This window comes from Theropithecus gelada, chromosome 16, assembly GCF_003255815.1.
Source record: "Theropithecus gelada isolate Dixy chromosome 16, Tgel_1.0, whole genome shotgun sequence".
NCBI classification, from domain to species: domain Eukaryota; kingdom Metazoa; phylum Chordata; class Mammalia; order Primates; family Cercopithecidae; genus Theropithecus; species Theropithecus gelada.
Genome location: NC_037684.1, coordinates 3174656 through 3194646, shown reverse-complemented (window position 1 = coordinate 3194646; position 19991 = coordinate 3174656). Strand labels below are relative to the sequence as shown.

Here is a 19991-nt window from a genome sequence, read left to right as displayed (position 1 = left end):
GGGGGGCCGGCGCTGCTTGCTCGCGGGGCTGCGGCTCGGGCATGTGCGAGCGGCGGCGGGCGGGGGCGGCGCGCCCGGCGCGGTGCGGGCGGCGCGGGCGACGGGCGTCCTCGCGAGGCGGCGGCGGCGGCGGGTGGCGCGGAGAGGCCCCCACCCGCCCTGGGAGGGAGCGGGCACTCGGCAGCGCGGCGCGGACTCGCGCTCGCCTCCCACACCCCCGCACACAAAGACGCTGCTCGACGGAGGGAGCAGGCGCCCGCAGCGGGCGCGGGGGCGCACGGGGCGCGGGCCCCGGGGACGCCGCCGCAGGGACGCGCGCCCGCAGCCCCCTGCTCCCCGCAGCTGCATAGCCCGGCCCTCAGCCCGAGCGGCCGGCGAGGGATGCGGGGATGATGGGGAGAGAGGAAGGGGACCGGGCGCCCCGGGTAGAGCTTGTCAGCTCAGCCCCGCGGCATCATGGGGCTTGTAGTCCGCCTCGTGAAACTGGGGGTGGCAGGTGGCCGGAGAGGGTCCGCACTGTCCCCGGATCCCGTGGGAGAATGGGCGGGGAGTCAGGCCTGGCCCAGACGCGGGCAGGGCCCTGACGCCAGGTGGGCTGGGGTGCACCTGCCCCGCTGGCATTTTGCCTTTTGCTGGGGAAGGAGGGGCACGGGCCTAGTTCGAGCGTTTGGGAGACGGTGGAGGTGTAATCTTCAGAATTGAGCTTGGGTCCCAGGGGCCTTGAAGAAGGATCCGGATTCCCAGAAGACAGTGACTAATGGGGGGAAACTCCTGAGAAAGATGTGGGGCATCAGTACCAGGGGTCATTGGCGCAGCCAGGGGTCTGGCCCCTGGAGCATTTCTGAGGAGTCTTCCCTGCCCTGTTAGAAAATTAAACTCCATCTTCCCACACATGTCATTGGAAACAGAATATCCAGTAAGGCGGGAAAGACGGTCCTTCCCCCCAGACACACTGTCCCCAGCAAGAACCAGAGTGAAGTTGGACAGAGAAAGCAGCAGGTGGCAGCTTCGCTCCTCCACCCAGCTGGTCCCTCAGGAAGGGAAGTGACTGATTCCAGAGACTGTCTTCTTCCTGAATGACCCCAGGGCGAAGAGGTACTTCCAGAACAGTCCCTGCAGAGGGTGTGGTAAAAGTTGAATTGGCCTCTCGGCGCCAATTGCAAGGCCTGGAAGGACCAAGAGGCTTGGACCAGTCCCTGGAGGGAGGGGACTGTGATGTCAGAGAGACCAGAGTTCGAATACCTCCAACTGCCTGACCTTAAAAAAGCAAACTGCTTAATTTTTCCGACTTTCTCGGTCCACTCCCCTTCAAAATGAGACTCTAGATACTACCTCCTGGGTTGAGCTAAGGATAATGACTGCCCTGGAAACAGCGCCTCCCTCCCCCAACCAGGCGGGCCGAGACAGGTGGCGGGACCAGGCACGGTGCCTTCTTGAGCCCACCTCAAAACAAGGCAGGAATAAGGGATTCCACACCGGCCCTACTTAAAACAACAATCCAAGAAGTATTTGTGTGGGAAGTGCCAGCAAAAGCTTGCAAACTCTCTCAGGTTTCTTTGTGTGGTCTTCTCTCCTTCCTCCTCCACACCCTGCGGTGCCAGGCCCCGGCGGGAAGAGATGAGGGAGGAGCGGGCTGCCTCGCCCGTTTCTCCCGCCTGGGAGGAGCCAGCTGGCTTCTCTGGCGGCCCGGGACCGCTGCCCGCCTGCACCACCAGGGGTCAGCAGAGTGTCGTGGCTGCAACTGGTGTAGGGGAGGGGGGCTGTCGCGGGGGAGGGGCATCTAGGAGTGGCCGGGAGCATGCCAGTGCGTTTCCTTATTAAATTGTCTTTCGAACCTTGTATGTGATTCCACTGTAGCAGTCCTGCTTCCTGGGGTGGTGACATCTCCATGGGGGAATCCAGAAACCCTTTTATCTCCAGTCCCAGGCCCAGAAGTTTGGCTGTGACGGGGCTGGGGGAAACAAAGTTTGAACGGTGTGTCCGCGCCGGGGCCACTCCCAGGTAGCCTCCGAGCCAACCAGGAGATGGGGAGTGGGGCTGCGGGGGGTTGGTAAGCAGAGTGAGTCATCCTTCTTCCCCAGCAAAGCCCAGGAGTCCGAGGGCAGGGGGAGTTGTGGGGAGCTGTCGATTGTGGGGAGCTGTCCCCTGGGCGGCCGGGTTCTTTCTTTGCCAGGCGGCGGTAGACACTGAACCCAGGTCGCTTGCGCTTCGCCTGCGCGCTCGGCTGCCACGTGCTCGAGACGCGCCCACACAGCGGAGAAACAAAGACAGCCAAGCGGCAGGGCTGCCAGCAGCCTCCTCGACATTTAATAAATGAAATTCCATGGCTGGGGGTCCACCGGGGGTGAACGGGAGGCCACCGCTCGTCGACTGAGCGCCCGGCACCGGCTGCCTGGCCACTCCTTCCGTCTCACTCCCCCCGCCCCTTACCCCCTTCCCACTGGGGCCACCAAAGCCCATGGATTCTTTGGTGAGAGAGCAGCTCGGGGCGGCAGGTAGTACTCCTCCCTACATAGCAGCTAGGTATCGTTGCTTGCAAAAGCCCCACCAGCTGAGCGGCTGGCTGTCTGGGGAGGGGAGGCCTGCAAGATTTTTTTAAGGTGCAATTATAAATAAAGCCCATGGATCGCGATTTCAAACAAACTTGTCAATCCGGGCCGCAGCAAAAGGCGATGGAGGCAGCTTTGCATGTATTTCGGGTGGTGTGACTCATGAGAATTACTTGTCTCCCCTAGGGAAGGAGCCTGCCCACCCACAAGTCACTGCCGCTCTGGCACCGCTGGGATAAATCGACCAACTTGAGCACCCCTGCCAAAGGACTGCCCCCATCTGTTACCGAGCAGGAGTCTCTGACTTCGATAACCCCTCCTCAATTGTCACCACTGACCTGGCCCCCAGGTCTGGCCCTGGGGACCTCTGCCCTCTCCCCACAAGCAGAGTGCCCGGGCCTTTTGCCGCTGCAGGGATTGGGGGTTGGGTGCACGCGCGGCACACGTGTATGGGGGAGCATGCTCAGTGCGGGGGCTGTGCTCATGTGAGGCCTCCAACTAGGCTCCCTGCCCCCCAGCCCACCCACGTCCCTCACCTGCCTTGCCTTTGCCTGCCTCTTCGTGTGAAGTCCAGGAAGAAAGGCTGTCACCTGAAACGGCCCCTCTGTGTTATATGCACCCTTTCTGGACGCACACACCTCTGGTGGCCCAGAAACACCGTGTGTATAAGGCGGATGACAAGTGGATTTGAGTGCACACAGGCACAGTGGTCACTCCTTGGGAGGTCTTTAAAAACCGCCCAGATTCCTCTCTGGATGGAAGCATGCATGGAGAGATAGATATATTTTTAGTCCAGAGGCAGGGGAATACACTGCCTGACCTTTCTAGCACCTGGGCGTCCATATTGTTGGCAATGAGCGTATTCAGCAAGAGTGTGACACACGCACACACACCTGGACACACAGATGTGGACACCTACAGGACCGGGACGCACACCTCACCCCAACCAGAGATAGAAGGGTACCCCAAGGCACAGCCCCTTTGACCTGGAGCGGGACTTGGGCCTCCAAGTCCTTCCTGCCTAATCCCCGCCCTCGCCGTCCCTGGGCCCAGCGTCCCCCGGGCCACCCCACGCGGAAAGTGAAGGGGAGGGGGCTGTGAGGGTGACTCACATTGCCTCCGGGCCAGGCGAGCGCCGCAGCGGAGGCCAGGACCGCAGGCCCCGCTGCCCGCCGGGGCCGGGCATTAGCCGCGGCCCCTTTAAGCGCCCCCGCCCCCTCCCGCCCGCGCCCGGGCTTCCTTTCTCCAGGGGGCGCGGCCGGGAGCGCGCGGCGGGGCGGGGGTGCGGCCCCTCCCCTGGTGGGCAGGGCCTGCGCCGCTTCCTGCAGGAGCGGCCCGGAGCCGCGCAGGGGGCGGAGAGAGGAGTCGCGAGCGGCGGCGGGGCGGCGCGGGGCGGAGGGCGCCCGAGGGCGAGCGGGCAGGCGGGCACGGCGGGTTCCGGGCCAGCCCCGGGGCGGACGGTTGGCCGGGCGCGCGGAGCCTCGCCGGGGCCTCGCCGGAGCCGGGCCGGGCAGCAGGGGCCGCTGCCGCCGCCCGGGCCCGCCGCCCGCGCCCCCCACGCTGGCCCAGAGGGCTGCGGCCGCGTCGCCGCTGAGGATGTCCCGAAAGGGGCCGCGAGCGGAGGTGTGTGCGGACTGCAGCGCCCCGGGTAAGCGCGGCGGGGCCGGGGGCGGGACCGCACAGCCAGGCCGCCGCCGGGCGGGCGCCGGGGCCTGGCGAGAGCGCCGTGCGGGGCCGGAGGGCTGGGCTGGGCTGGGCGGGGCGGGGGGCTGCGGCCTCCGGGCTCGGCCCCCGCCCCGGCCACTGCGGAGCCGCGTCCTTGGCGGGAGGGCTGTCCTGGGGGGCCCATGCTCCCTGGAGGCCGTGGACGAGCGAGGAAGGACGTTCCCGGCGCCGCCTCCCGCCCCTCGGTCTGAGGGAGGCGGGCAGCTGGCTGCCCCTCCACCTCCATCTCTATCCGACGGAAGCGCCAGCCTGGGGTGGCAGGAGGGCAGTGGCGGAGGCCGGCAGGGCTTGGGAGGTGGGGGCGAGTGTGGTTTTGTGTCATCTCAGTGCCACCCCCGCGTCTTGCACCTGCTGCTCGCGTGGTCGGCACGCCTGCCGGGGTGGTGGAGGGCAAGGAGCAGAGGGCCGGGCAGATGCGCCAGAGGGGCCTGGATACCGTCTCCTCAGGAGCAGATGAGCGGTGGCTACTCCCAGGACTCCCTGCCGCGGGTTCCTAAGGCTAGCGCTTTTTTGCGGGGCCTGGCGTTCAGGGCCAGTTCAGACCCGGGTGTCTTATCGGGAGGCATCCCCAGGCCTGCTGGTGGTGACTGGGAACAGCTCGGCTGGACCCTGCTGTTCCTATTCACCGGTAAGGCCCGCTTGGGAAAGTGAGCTTGGCATCAAGCTATCCTGGGCCCCGGCCCCTCCCTGTCCCCTAGCCCAGTCTGGCGAGAAATGGGTGGGAGGCAATGCCTAGATTCCCCGCATCCTGCTGGCTTCCTAGCCTGCCTCCTGGCTGTATTTACATGGTGGTTCTCTTCTTTTTCCTAACAGAGTCAGGACTGGGCTGGAGTGAAACCCCCCAGGCCTGCTGAGGAAGTCAGGGGTAATGATCCAAGAGTCTGCTCCCTTCTGATGGGGGAGGACAGCCAGTGACTGGGCTCTGCAGCTGGCCTGGGAAGGAAGCTCTAGCCCCCATCCATTCTTTCTTTAGAAAAGGAGCTATCTCCCTAGTAGGCCCCTGGGCAGGCTTCGGAGGTCTGTGAACTCTAGCGGGGCTGTGGGCATTATTAAGAGTGAGAGTATGGGGTGCTGGTTTGTGGGTCCATAACTTTCAGCCACCCCTTGAGCAAGCCCAGGACCCCACAGGTTGAGCCTCACAGATGCTCTGGTGGTTCTGGGGGTGGTGCCAAGCTAGACTGTTTGGGAACTGTGACCCAGCAGGGCTTGGGCACAAGATACTCTCCTCCTTGGGGCTTTTGGTTTAGAGGGCCCTGGGGTTGAGGGTCCATACCCCTAAGAAACTATGACTCCCTTCCCCCAGCTGCAGGCAGGTCTGGGGATGGCAGGGCTGAGGACACACCTTGCCTTATAAATGTCTGCCCACTGTTCCACACCTCCATGGGGTGAGCATGGCATGCATGTGGAGGAGAGGCTTAGCAGGCACCCTATCGGGGAAGCCTGGGGCATAGTGTTGCCTTTGTTCCCAGCTTACTCTGTAACCCCAAAAAGACTTTCCTCACTGTGGGGGCCTCAGTTTCCTCAATTAGGAGGCAAAGAAGTTGGAGTAGAAATGGTTTCTGGGGGGGCTGTGATCTGATTCTGGGGTGGAGGGGTGAAGGGCAGCACCAGCAAGGCAGTTGTCCTTTCTCTGTTGCATTGAATGTCATCCAAAGCCTCTGGATGCCCAGTGGGCTCAGGGAGGAATGGTGGGCATCAGACGTGTTGGATTGCCCAGCTCCTACTCCCAGGTCCTCATCCATCAGAGGAATTTGTGCCCCAGATGACTCTTTTCCCCTGATACACAATAGAGGTCAGGAAGGTGGTGAGAAGGTGAGGATGGTGGGGTGGGGAGGATATGGACAGTCTTACACATCAGCCCACCTAGCACCCAGCGAAGTGTCCAGCACATGGCAGGCACTCCCTGAGTGTCTGGCTTCTTGTCAGGACCCTGGCTGGCTGCTTGGGACTATCCCACACCTGGACCCTAGGATGCTGGCCCTGGCATGCAGCGGCGTGTTTGGTCTGGGTCCTGTGGCATCTCAGGCAGAGAGGCATGAGGGTACCCAGCAGTCTGGAGTCCAGATCCAGTGCCAGCCCCATGGTGTATCGCTCCACCCCAGGGTCACAGCCTTCTTTTATTGTGATACGAGCCCTGCAGTCCCAGCCACAGGAGTGGGGCCAGGGACTTTTTGTGCTTGGTTAATTTGGGGAGTCATGGAGGTCAGAGGTGAGATGCAGCCTGCTCCCAGAGAGCCCCATCCTCCCTCTGCTCCCGGGCCTGGGCACACGGGACAAGTGCGAGTGTGTTGGTAGGCAACTGGACATGGCGTGGCTGCTCTGGCAGCTTGTGCCACCTCGTCAGGCACCGTGTGCATTCCTGCCTGCCTGGGGAGTCCAAGAGAGGAAGGGGGCAGGGAGCCCTGGGGAATGTGCATTTTCCCCTTTCCTTTGCCTTGGCCCACCTTGCCACATGGTCTCAGTCAAGGGCCTCTCCTCACCCCATGGGCTTCTATCTCAGCCTTTTCCACTTTGGCAGCCCTGGGGGTGAGAGTGAAGGCCTCAAGATGCCTGTCCTTTAGGCATCTCTGGTGAGCAAGGCTGGGGACATGTTACAGGACAAGCTGCAGGCTGATTTGTCTCTTCATAGTGTAGATTGCAGAGTGGTACAAATGTTGGGCTCCTCTTCCTGCCTTATTGAGGTAGAACTTGTATGTGTCTGTGCCCGCACCTGAGTGTTCACACTGATGGGCTTTTACATGTGTGTATACCTGTGTAACTACTACTCCGATCATGTTATAGAATAGGGGTATCCAATCTTTTTGCTTCCCTGGGCCACACTGGAAGAAGAATTTTCTTGGGCCACACCTAAAATACGCTAACACTAATGATAGCTGATGAGCTAAAACAAGCAAAAAATAAAAATAAAATAAAATTGCACAAAAGTCTCATAATGTTTTGAGAAAGTTTATGAATTTGTGTTGGGTCACATTCAAAGCTGCCCTGGGCTGCATGTGGCCTGCAGGTTGGACAAGCTTGTTATAGAACATTTCCATCACCTTAGGGAGCTTCCAAGTGCCCCCTCTCAGTCTGTGCACCCAGAGGTAACCACCATTCTGACTCTACCCCAAGGACTACTCTTGCTTGCCGTCATGATGTGGGCTTTTCCCTTAGTCTAGTGGGGATCTGGCCCTTAGCTCAGGGGAGGGAGGCCTGAAGCTGGCCTGTATGTGCAAACCTACTGGCCCTGGAGGCCACTGATGGCTTCAGGTGGTGGCAGGAATTCACCATAGTAGAGGCCTCCCTGGGGTTGGCACTGGTTAACGTGATCCCAGGATCACGGCTGCTACCTCGCCAGACATACAGACCCATACCCTGCTGGTGGAGCCAGAAGCCCAGGGGGAGGGCTGACAAGTTCCCTTATAGTTCCTGTCCTTTCCGTCCCAGGTTTGGTCCAAGGAGCCTCTTGAGGCAAGGATCCCTTCACCTTAAACTACAATCTGGGTAGACCCAAGGGCACTTGCACAGAGAGAGGAGAGAGAATGGTTAAGGTGGGCATCGCATCTGTGTCATCCAGAAATGAGATGACACCAGTGTCAGCTGCCCAGACCAGGACAGTGTCCTTTGCCTACCATTCCTCTCAGGTCACCTGGAGGAGAGGCAGAACCCCTCCCCCAGGCTGGGGGAAAGTGCGAGGCAAACCCTTGGACCACATTCCTGCACCCTGGTCTTGGTTGCTGCCATATCCAGGGTCACTCACCACATCTGGTCTGCCCATGGCTTGGGGCTCTGGAGCGCCTGGCTGTGGATATCTAGTCAACCTTCCCCGCCTGGCTTCTCCGGTAGGACCGTAGACCTCGGGTCAGTCCATTTATGATCCTGCCCTGGGCGGCTCCCCACTTACAGGAAACCCCACCAAGAGGAATTTGGGCTGCATCATTTCCGGCTTCCTGCCTGGGCTGCCAGAGGTGACTGGCTGGCAGCCCCCTGACCCAGTGGTGTTTGGAGTGGGGAGAGGGAGCGCTCCACGCCTGGGGTGCCTCACTATTTGGGTAAAGCCAGCACAGAAGTGCATGCTAGGACTCCCCCTCTTGGCGAAGAAGGCTGATGCCTTCCTCCTGAGCCCTGGAGTCAGCCGCCTAGGAAGGTGTTGGCAGTCACCTTGGGCATCCCTCTGTTGCCCTGATTGGGAGGGGTTCCCTTAAAAAGCCTAAACCCAAAGACAGACCTCTCTCCTTTACTTCCTGTTTCCATGCCTCAGCGGGGGCCACTTGCTGTGGGCAGAGCCTAGGCTGGACCCCTGACTCAGAGTCTCCTCAATTTTCCTGGGAACTTTGGTGAAGTCCTTAGAGGGGAGGGGCCTGAGAATTGCCTTCTAGTTGGGGGAGATTCTTATCCCCCTAAGGCTGTCCCTCCCCTGGTGGGGGCATTTCTGAACACCCTGAGCGCTACAGGGCAAGGCAGAGAGCCAGTCCCCCACCCCCACCCCAGGACAGGGTTTCCTGAGACAGGGCGGGGGCCGCTGGGCAGAGCAAAGTGTCCTGGGAGAGAGGCGCCCTGCCCCCACTCTCAGGCGGCACACAATGCCTGCTTTCTCCCCCGTGACCTTTCTGCAGCCTGAGTCGTATGCAGCTGTCTCCTCCCCATCTCCCAAGGGGCCTAGGATGGGTGGCATCTCCTCCGCCTGTGAGAAGGACCCCGAAATTTCCACCCAGTCCTGGCCCCACTTCTTCTTTCCAAAGTTCACTTTTCCCTAAAGAGTGGAGAGCAGGCTATAGAGGCAGAAGGATAGCAGCAAGTGTGGACATGGCATGGTCTCAGGCATCAAAGTGCCACATCCTGTCAATTCTACTCATTAGCCTTGTGACCTTGAACAAGCCTTTTAACCTCCGAGCCACTGTTTCTTCATCGCAGAGGTAGCATGTCCTACCTTGCCTGACAGTTGCAAGCAGCATCATACATAATGTACCCAGCTGGTACCCAGTGGGTGCCCAGTCAAGCCCAGCTCCTTTGCTCTGTCCGTCTTCCTTAAGAGGGCTCCAGCTCACACCCACAGTGATGGTGGCAGGAGGCTCCAGCATGAAAGGACCTCACCTGCTGGCAGGAGGCCAGAGGCAGGACCTGTGGATGGGTGTGATCTGTCAGGCATGTTTCAACAGCATCTGGCACGCAGCAGCATCTGGGTTGCATCCCCTTGGGGATCCCTGCCTCCCTTCGGGATGGGCTAGGGCAGACGCCTTGTTTCCTGGGAAAAGGCTGAGAGACTGGTAGCAGTGGCTGCAGGGCAGGAACCTGTGCTTGCTGAATGGACTCTGGGGACTGCATGTCCCAGAGGGCTAAGGATGTAGGAAACGGCATGGCTCTGTCAGCCCTCAGCTGTGAGCTCTTGCGGAGATCCCTCACTGGTAACCTGACTGTAGTGATGGTCCCATCTCCTAGGCTGTTGGGGACTGAGTGAGTGAATGTGTGGAGAGTACTAGGCTTGGCACGGGCCAGAGCGGTCAGTGCTCAGAAGGTCTGGCCTATCGTCTGGCTCCGGCTGACCCTTGCCCTCACTCTGGCAGATCCTGGCTGGGCATCCATCAGCAGGGGTGTGCTGGTGTGCGACGAGTGCTGCAGCGTGCACCGGAGCCTGGGACGCCACATCTCCATTGTCAAGCACCTTCGCCACAGCGCCTGGCCTCCCACGCTGCTGCAGGTACAGGGCTCGGTCAGGTGGTTCTTCCTTCCCCACAGGCAGAGCGTGCTGAACATGAGGGCATTTACCCCTCACCCACACACACCCCCGTCTGGAATCTGCAGCTTCCAAGGGGCAGGTGGGGCAGAGCCTAATCCTGACCCTTTCCTCCCATCTACTCACTTCATGCAGAAGAGTAGCTCACACCCCCCACTCTGCCGCTTATCAACGTGGTCATGTAGCATTGAGCAAGTCGCTTCACCTCTCTGAGCCTTGGCACACTCACCATGCGACCTGAAGTGCTACATGGGATCTGTGTCTTTGGGCAGCTGGACTAGATGGAGGTGTGGTGGTGTGGGCACACCATAGGCCCCCTTGGTACTGTTTCCAGCTACGCCAGCCACAGCAGGCGCTCAGGAGGTGTTTCCCCCAGTGCCCAGCACGCAGTGGGCACTCTCTCATTTGGCATCTCTTCCCCGCAGATGGTGCACACGCTTGCCAGCAACGGGGCCAACTCCATCTGGGAGCACTCCCTGCTGGACCCCGCACAAGTGCAGAGCGGCCGGCGTAAAGCCAACCCCCAAGACAAAGTCCAGTGAGTGGGGCTGGAGGGGTGGTGGGCAGAGACTGCACAGTCTGGGACAGGGCCCTGGGAGGTGGCAAAGTGACCACCCTCTCCCACCATGCCCCCCATTCCTCCTGTGTGCCCCATGCAGCCCCATCAAGTCAGAGTTCATCAGGGCCAAGTACCAGATGCTGGCGTTTGTGCACAAGCTTCCCTGCCGGGACGATGATGGGGTCACCGCCAAAGACCTCAGCAAGGTTTGAGGGGCCCTACAACAGATGGGTGGCCCCCTCTTCTTCCCACCCTTGACTCTCTGAAGGCCTCTCCTTTGTCCCCACTGAGGCCTGGGCCCCAAAGGCCGCAAGGTCAGGTGGTAACAGTAGGCAGGATGGAAAGAGCAGATTGCTAGGTCAAGCCATGTGCGGCTGAGGCTCCTCAGCAACCAAGTGCACACAGAAGGCTAGAAGCCCACAACTGCCACTCAGAAGGTGGGAAAACCTGGGGGTAGTTGCTTAGCCTCTCACAGCCTCAGTTTCATTATCTGTAAAATGGGAAAGAAATAACAGCATCTACTTCATGAACATTATCTTAAGCAGGGCACACAGCACACGTGGTAGATGGTGACTGACAGCAGCGTTTATTGATTGGCATTAACCCCTAGTGGGGAGCCTCTGTCCTCCTGACATAGCCTGGTTTGGGCAGGCCTCTTTGGAGCTGCTAGGCGTCCCAGGGGCAGCCAGGGTGCAGCTTGCAGGTGGAGAGGTGCGCCTCACGCAATGTGTATTCATTGCATGCTTTGCTCCTCGTAGCAACTGCACTCAAGCGTACGGACAGGCAACCTGGAGACATGTCTGCGCCTGCTATCCCTGGGTGCCCAGGCCAACTTCTTCCACCCAGAGAAGGGCACAACACCTCTGCACGTGGCTGCCAAGGCAGGGCAGATACTGCAGGCCGAGCTGCTTGTAGTGTATGGGGCTGACCCTGGCTCCCCTGATGTTAATGGCCGCACACCCATTGACTATGCCAGGTGAGGGTCAGCTGAAGGGTGCAGCGTGGGTGGGTGGGGGTGTGGGTGAGGGCTGCTGCTGCAGGACTGAGCCATACCCCCTCCCCACAGGCAGGCGGGGCACCATGAGCTGGCGGAAAGGCTGGTTGAGTGCCAATATGAGCTCACTGACCGGCTGGCCTTCTACCTCTGTGGACGCAAGCCGGGTGAGCAGAGCTTGGAGCGGGCCTCGCTGGGCTGGGCAGGTGGGACCTGGACACACCCAGCAGCAGGTGCCATGGTGACAGAGCAACTGGGGAGCAGTGTTGCTAGGCAACTGGCTCCTGTGAAATTGCTGCAGGCTCTGGGCCACAGCATCGTTGGGGCTAGGGAGTGGGGGTGGGCATCCTGCATCCTCCCATGAGCTCCCAGCACTCTTGGGGGTGGCCTGCCCTCCCCCCTTTCCCCTGACACTTCTGGGTGCCAGCCCTGCTCATAGCAGTGAGGTGGGCTCCTAGCTGCTGATGCCACCCAGCTCTAGTGAGTGACTTGGCATTTTTATTTTTGTTCAGATCACAAGAATGGGCATTACATCATCCCACAGATGGCTGACAGGTGAGTGCCCACCTGATGCCCCTTTCCAGAGGCTGTTGGATGCCATGTGGGCAGCTGACCCCCAGAGCTCCCAGCCCAGGCTTCAGGGGCCTAGGACCCTGCTCCCCACCCCCCCGAGACTAGAGGCACAGCTTAGTCCTCAGTCCCTAATGCTGGGCCCCAAGGCAGGTAAAAAAATGTTAGCTCCGTATGTGGCCAGCATAGCCTGAGCCCTGTGACTGTCAAGTACATGGAGGGCTTGGGCGTAAGAAGCTACCTGTGGGCCGGGCGTGGTGGCTCACGCCTGTAATCCCAGCACTTTGGGAGGCCGAGGCGGGCGGATCACCTGAGGTCGGGAGTTCTAGACCCACCTGGCCAACATGGAGAAACCCTGTCTCTACTAAAAAGATAAAATTAGCCAGGTGTGGTGGCGCATGCCTGTAATCCCAGCTACTCGGGAGGCTGAGGCAGGAGAATCCCTCGAACCCAGGAGGCGGAGGTTGCGGTGAGCTGAGATCACGCCATTGCACTCCAGCCTGGGCAACAAGAGCAAAACTCCGTCTCAAAAAAAAAAAAGCTACCTTCGGCTGGGAGGGTGGGCCACTGGGTTCTGTCTCAGTGGCACTGACCCCACTGTGTCTTTAGAGAAGCCTCTGCTCCTCACTGAAAAGATGGGTGGGCTTCAGGGATGTGACTAACTTTGAGACTGCACGCTAGGCCTCGAGCATGCTCAGAAATTAGGCAGGTGCCCTGAGGCTGGTTGAATGAGGTGTTTCTGCCTCCGTCTGAGAGGCCCCAAGTGCCCAGGCAGTGTGGGACACCCCCTGCCACTCACCCAGCACATAAGATGGATGCTAGTGCCACCTGGTGGCCACCTCTGATGGCCACGTCCTCATGCCAGGCTGTGCCTTCTGGCCTGGATCTGGAGAGAGGAGGTGCTCTCCTCCCCAAGGGCCTGTGTGGGCAGATGGACATAGCCAAGCCTGGGCAACTCAGATCCTAAACCCAGACCTCCTAGAGACCCCAAGGCTCCTACTTCAGTGGTCTGATTCTACCTGGGCTGTGAGTGTGTGTGTGCGTGTTTACATGCATGTGTGTGTATGGTAAATATACCCACATATGGGCTCCATTCAACAGCACATTAACTGAGCACCTTCCCGGAGCCAGCTACTGCTCTTGGCACTGGGAGCACAGAGGCACCTGAGACACAATCCCTACCCTTGAGGAGCTCACAGTCTAGCTGGGGAGGCAGCCTAGGCAGGTGATTCTAGTCCCCTTGGGGGAGCGCAGCAAGAGAGGCAGAGGCATGGAAGGTAGAAGTGCTGCATGGGAATGGAGGCAGCCCCTGGGGCTGGAGCACAGCATGGGAGGCAGGGAACCCTACGAGCAAGACAGGAATAGAGACAAGCAGGAGAATGAGCAGCCCCGAGAGCATCAGCAGGAGCAGTGACCATCCCAAGAGCAGAGAGTTCCAGGCATAGAAGTGTGAAGTCAGTTCTGCTGCTTACTGGCTGTGTGACTTGCAGGCTGTTTGACCTCTCTGAGCCCTGGTTACCTGTCCTGGAAATGGAGATGACAGTATCTGTTTTTCAGGGAGGAGAGGATTAGATAATGTACGCAAAATGTTTAGCTTTTGTTTTTTTTTTAAGAGTTGGGGTCTTGCTCTGTTGCCCAGGTTGGAGTGCAGTGGCTCGATCATAGCTTACCACAGCCTTTAACGATCCTCCTACCATAGCCTCTTGAGTAGCTGGGACTACAGGCACATGCCACTATGCTCAGCTAATTTTTAAATTGCTTTTGTATCTGTGTTGCCCAGGCTGGTCTCCACCTCCTGGCCTCAAGTGAACTTCCCAGGTTGGCCTCCCAAAGTGCTAGGATTACAGGTGTGAGCCACTGCATCCGGCCCTAGGGTATTCTGATGAAGTATGGTTGGAGTGTGCCGTATGCACCTGTTATTACTGCAGTGCTTTAAGGCAAGGGATAGTGCAGCCAGGTGTATCCAAAAAATCACCCTGGCTGCTGGGTAGAACAGGATTGTAGGGACACGACTAGAAGGAGGGAGATTAAGAAACTGTTGCAAAGCCCAGGCAGCAAGTGATTGAGGAACATGGGGAGCTTCACTAGGACTGGAGGCTGAAGGAGACTTCAGGTGGCTGACACTGGTGCTGGATGAACAGGTCACTGAGAGGAAGAGCAAGCCAGAGGAGGAGGGGTGGGGGACGCGGTGAGACGAGTTGAGCTTTGTCCCTTCTGGGCCGGGTGTGCATGGAGATGGGTCTGGGCCTGACGTGCCCTGCTCCTGGGTAACTGCTGCCTCTGTCCTGTTCTTCCCTCTGCTGCCTTTCTCTGGACTTAGATCTCGGCAAAAGTGCATGTCTCAGAGGTATATGGTGCCTGCCGGGGCAGCAGGCCTGAAGGTGGGGTAGGGTGGGGAGGCATTTGGTGTGCAGCATCTGGGGTGCCATCTCCCTGGGATCCCTGCATGTTGGGGAGGTTGCTGGCATGGGCCTGGCCACCTCTCAGGTCTCTCCTCTCCTCCCAATTCTCGTCTCCCTCCGCCCTCAGCCTGGACCTATCCGAATTGGCCAAAGCTGCTAAGAAGAAGCTGCAGGCAGTAAGTCTGCTCCAACAGTGCCCTGACACTTGGAGCTGGCCCCTCTCTGGTTCCCCACCCTCTGCCCTTGCTTCCCCTGCCTCTGACTCAGTGAACTTTTCCAAGTCTTTGACCTGTCCCCTCACTCGCCTCAGCAGTCTGATCTCCCCACAAGGGGACGGACTGGTCCCTTCTCTCCCACCTTGGAGTTTGGAACATGATCCCTTCCCACTTATCCGTTCTGAGACTGTAGGGGCTGGGCAGCACGAGGAAGGCCACCGGTTCCCCAAGGCTCACAACATGCTGTGGAGCTGGCGTTGGCACTGGGAGCCAATGCATCTGACAAAATCTGGGCCCCTCTTTTCTTCCAGCTCAGCAATCGGCTTTTTGAGGAACTCGCCATGGACGTGTATGATGAGGTGGATCGAAGAGAAAATGATGCAGGTGAGTCGGGGAACAGGAGTGTCTGGCACGGAGGACCCGAGCGGCCCAGGCATGGGTCTCTGGTCCTTTACTGGGCTAAGAAGGGGTGCCTGGGGTTGGGGCTGCTCAGAGGCCTGCAGATGAGCCCCTGCTGGCTGTGAACCTGCCTGGGCAGCATCCCAGGCTGCGTAGAGTGCTGAGGGGGAGGCGGCTAGCCTGCTCCTCCCCCAGCTTCAGACTGGGGCTCCTCTCACTCTGGCAGCCTCCCACTTTGGCTGTCTCCCTGGTACTGCTCCGCCCTCCTGCATCACTCCTTCCTGGCCACAGCCGGATTCCAGCCCAAACTCTGGGTCTGGATGGGTGGGACCCGCCTTGTTCCATTTGTCTATCCCCAGCCGGCCGTGCCCAGCCTTGCCCTGACCCAGCCTAGCTCTGCGTGCCTGAAGAGCACCCCTGTTCTGAACACCAGTGCTCAATGGGCGTGGGGGCAGCTAGGAAGGCTGGGCTCAGTGCTTCCCCACCCCCACCGTGGGGGCCTGGCCACCGTGGCTGATCTGCTCCTGTCCCTCCCCTCCAGTGTGGCTGGCTACCCAAAACCACAGCACTCTGGTGACAGAGCGCAGTGCCGTGCCCTTCCTGCCTGTTAACCCAGAATACTCAGCCACGAGGAATCAGGTAAGGGGGCTGGGTTGGGGGCCTGGGGTGGTCTCCTTCATCCGGGCGGTCCCTCCTCATCCGGCAGTGGGCTGGGGCCTGAGCCAGCTCTCCAGCATTTGCCAGGGCCTCCCTCAGGGCCCAGCTGGCACTGGGATTTGGGAAGAGGCAGGAGGCCGTTCTTTTGAGCACTTGGTGAGCAGCTCCGGCGGGTGTTCCGGCCTCTGCTCAGGCACCCTACTGTATCATACCCTGCCCCGCGTGGCCTCAGCTGCTGACTGGCCAGGTGAAGCAAGGCTGGGACGCTGTAGCTGGGGTTAAATTAGATGGCAGAGCCATGCCCTGCTGCTTGGTCCGCACCCCTCTGCGTCAGTTATAAGGGGTCCCCTGAAGCCAGCCTGGCCCTTTCTGCCTTGCAGGGGCGACAAAAGCTGGCCCGCTTTAATGCCCGAGAGTTTGCCACCTTGATCATCGACATTCTCAGTGAGGCCAAGCGGAGACAGCAGGGCAAGAGCCTGAGCAGCCCCACAGGTGGGAGGGTTGTGGGGGGTGGTGCAGGCAGCGGGCGGGGCTCCAGGGGTCTTTCCTATATGGCTCTCTCTGCCAGTGGTGGCCTGAGAGACGGGTTGTGTGGTGGAGTGAGGCCTGAGTGACGCCCCTGTGTCCTCAGACAACCTTGAGCTGTCTCTGCGGAGCCAGAGTGACCTCGACGACCAGCACGACTATGACAGCGTGGCCTCTGACGAGGACACAGACCAGGAACCCTTGCGTAGCACCGGCGCCACTCGAAGCAACCGCGCCCGGGTCCGAGTCCCACCCTCCCTCCCACTCCCGTGTGCCCTGACCCAGGCCTTCACCGAGACCCAGCTCTTTCCTCTTGTAGCCCAGGGGCCTGAGGGATAGGCAGGCTGCTCCTAGCCTCAATAACTGTCCCCTGTGGGTGTTGGCCTCCCTGCCCCCAGGTGCTGACTGGCTTAGGTCTCTTTCTGCAGAGCATGGACTCCTCGGACTTGTCTGATGGGGCTGTGACGCTGCAGGAGTACCTGGAGCTGAAGAAGGCCCTGGCTACATCGGAGGCAAAGGTGCAGCAGCTCATGAAGGTCAACAGTAGCCTGAGCGACGAGCTCCGGAGGCTGCAGCGAGAGGTGAGGGTGCAGCCTCTGTGGGAGGGGGAGCCCCAGGACTCCAGGGGGGTTGACAGCACTTTGCACTCACAGATCCACAAGCTGCAGGCGGAGAACCTGCAGCTCCGGCAGCCTCCAGGGCCAGTGCCCACACCTCCACTCCCCAGTGAACGGGCAGAACACACACCCATGGCACCAGGCGGGAGCACACACCGCAGGGACCGCCAGGCCTTCTCCATGTATGAACCCGGCTCCGCCCTGAAGCCCTTCGGGGGCCCCCCTGGGGACGAGCTTACTACACGGCTGCAGCCTTTCCATAGCACTGTGAGTTACCTGTGGGTCTCAAGGTGTGGGGAGATGGTTGGGGCTGCTGCAGGGTCCACCATGACGCTCACTGTGCTAACATCCCCAGGAGCTAGAGGACGACGCCATCTATTCAGTGCACGTCCCTGCTGGCCTTTACCGGGTAAGCCTGGGGAAGGCGTGTCCATCTTAGCCAGTAGGTTCTGAGCCCCAGGGGGTTCTGGGCTCTGTGCTGAAGGCGGGGCCTAAGATGATTAGGCTGACCTGGTCCCTGCCGCACTGCTGGTGAGCAGGGGGCAGTGGGGCACACTGACTCCATCCAGCACTGCCCTGGGTTTCAGATCCGGAAGGGGGTGTCTGCCTCAGCTGTGCCCTTCACTCCCTCCTCCCCGCTGCTGTCCTGCTCCCAGGAAGGAAGCCGCCACACGGTAATGTTTCCATACCCAGTGCCCACAGGCTGGCTGGGGGCCATGTGGGCTGGGGGTTGTGTGGGTCCAGGAGCACAGCGCTCACAGCCCCTTCCCTCCGCCCTCCAGAGCAAGCTTTCCCGCCACGGCAGCGGAGCCGACAGTGATTATGAGAACACACAAAGTGGGGACCCACTGCTGGGGTGAGGCTCCCTGGGTCTTCAGCCCAGCCTGCTCATGTACTGAGGCGGGGAGGTTGAGAGGGTCCCCAGTGTGTCTGTGAGGACCGAGGCAGGCGGTTCCGAGGCTGGAACGTGTCTTTCTCTATATTTATCTTCTGTCTTTTCCGGACCTGGGCCTCAGGCTGGAAGGGAAGAGGTTTCTAGAGCTGGGCAAAGAGGAAGACTTCCACCCAGAGTTGGAAAGCCTGGATGGAGACCTCGATCCTGGGCTTCCCAGCACAGAGGATGTCATCTTGAAGACAGAGCAGGTCACCAAGAACATTCAGGAACTGTTGCGGGCAGCCCAGGAGTTCAAGCATGACAGGTACTGAGTGGAGGGGGCGGGGGGAATGCAGTTCCTGTTGGTTTCTAGGGTGTTGCAGAGGGCATGAGGGGCCCTAGGTTCTGCTGTCCCCTGGGAACCTCCCTTGAGAGCCCCCTGATTTATACCCTCCCTTCTCCCCGCAGCTTCGTGCCCTGCTCAGAGAAGATCCATTTGGCTGTGACCGAGATGGCCTCCCTCTTCCCAAAGGTACAGGGGCCAAAGAGAGGACCAGGAGTGGGAGGGCCTCGGGCTGGGGCAGGCGTGGAGAATCCCATCTGATTGCTACCCGGGTGGAGACACAGAGAAACTGGGCCCTGGTGGCAGCTGGCGGCTTAAAGTCCAAGGTCCAGCCTCACTTCTGCCTCCTCCAGAGGCCAGCCCTGGAGCCAGTGCGGAGCTCACTGCGGCTGCTGAACGCCAGCGCCTACCGGCTGCAGAGTGAGTGCCGGAAGACAGTGCCGCCAGAGCCTGGCGCCCCAGTGGACTTCCAGCTGCTGACTCAGCAGGTGATCCAGTGCGCCTACGACATCGCCAAGGCTGCCAAGCAGCTGGTCACCATCACCACCCGAGAGAAGAAGCAGTGACCTCTCTCCCCACACCCTCACCTGCACCCTAGGACCTCACTGGCCACAGGAGCTGGGCCACTCCAGACATTAATCCCCACCCCAACAGAGCCACTGGCACAAGTGCCCTTAGTGCTGCCACTGTCCCTGGTAGCCAGGCGCCCTGGTGCCCACCCGTCAAGCCCCTAAGGATGGGGAGGTGGGGTGGCAGGAGCTTCTGTCCCCCACATTCCATGCACCTCCCCTCTGTATATAGCATCTCCCCACTCCTAGTGAGCAGGGGCCTGCAAGGCATCACTCCCAGCCCCTCGCCTTCGAGGGCACCCTCAGCAAAGGGGCGGGTGGGGACACTCCATGTGGGGCAGCTCTCCGTACATGCGCCCCACCCCCATGAGCCAGTTCAGCCCTATTGGGGGCTGAGCAGGGGCATCCCCTCCTTTGTACATAGTCTCCGTGGATGTCCCTGCCCTGTAGCTACCAGCCCCTTGCTGCTCTCCCTTTAATGCCAAACGGTCCCTGCCTAGGGCACAGGCCCCAACCTGTGTGCTGGGGGTCCCCAGCAGCAAACACTGGAAAGTCTTGTTTTTTCTTTTTCCCTTTCTTCTTCCCCACCCCTTAATTTTAACTTCGTGGTAACTGAGTGTCCCCGCGTGCCTGCGTGTTGAGTGTGCGGGCGGCAGTGCCGTTCCGGAGGCCTGGTCCATCTGGAGTTTTGAGGGGTGAGGGGACCAGAGCAGTGGGACCAGAGTGGGGTTCAGCTTCCCTTCCCCACCTGGAGCCAGGGACTGCCCGTGTAACCAGTTTTGGTCCTGCCCGCTGCCTCCCTGATCCCTCCCCACTCTCGCCCCTTCTCTATGAACTTAAATCAAAAACCACTTCCCTCCATCTCCTCCCGCTCCTGTGTGGAGGGGGAATATGTGCTGGCTAGGGTGGAGGACAGAGCACCTGAGCCTGGGGCTGGCTCCCCGGGGTGTCCGATTCAGCTGGTGGCTGTGGAGCTGAGTCCCCTCCCTGTAACCTCTACAAGGCCAGCACCCACCATCACTACCTGCACCTGCTGTGGTCCCACCCTCTGGAGGTCTGGGAACCTGGCTGGCAGCCTGGGAAGGCTGGAGAGGCAGACGGTGGGACCCACCAGCTCTCTCCCCATCCCGCTTCTTCCCTGGGGGGCCAGGCCCTACCTGTGTGGTGGTGGGTGGGCTGACTGTCAAGATGTGTCATGTACATTTGTATCAAAAATAAAGAAGTGACCATGAGCTGTTTCTTATGCTGAGAATGGGGGCTGGAGGGAGGTGGCAGACGTG

The 19991-nt window shown here is 60.3% G+C and overlaps 2 protein-coding genes across 4 annotated transcripts in view; one reads left to right on the top strand and one right to left on the bottom strand.

The window, feature by feature from the left end:
• ANKRD13B (ankyrin repeat domain 13B) overlaps positions 1-3744 on the bottom strand; it is a 23484-nt gene extending 19740 nt beyond the window's left edge. The window contains exon 1 of the mRNA XM_025363100.1: positions 3662-3744. The gene's annotated coding sequence lies outside the window, so the exon portion shown is untranslated. The remainder of the gene's footprint in view (positions 1-3661) is intronic.
• Positions 3745-3937: 193 nt separating this feature from the next.
• Positions 3938-19943, top strand: GIT1 (GIT ArfGAP 1). Of its 3 annotated transcripts, none has more exons than XM_025362768.1 (21): positions 3938-4197; positions 9818-9951; positions 10413-10525; positions 10647-10752; positions 11305-11522; positions 11613-11707; positions 12053-12095; positions 14431-14457; positions 14640-14688; positions 15039-15111; positions 15668-15765; positions 16164-16275; positions 16415-16548; positions 16737-16889; positions 16962-17192; positions 17281-17334; positions 17513-17599; positions 17708-17781; positions 17942-18124; positions 18268-18331; positions 18496-19943. In XM_025362768.1, exons 1-21 carry the CDS (start codon positions 4146-4148, stop codon positions 18706-18708), a joined length of 2313 nt encoding a protein of 770 aa, XP_025218553.1. In that variant the 5' UTR covers positions 3938-4145; the 3' UTR covers positions 18709-19943. The 3 variants fall into 3 exon arrangements, with proteins under 3 accessions (XP_025218553.1, XP_025218554.1, XP_025218555.1); XM_025362770.1 differs by having other exon boundaries at positions 3988-4197; positions 17582-17599; XM_025362769.1 differs by lacking the exon at positions 14431-14457.
• Positions 19944-19991: the final 48 nt, after the last annotated feature.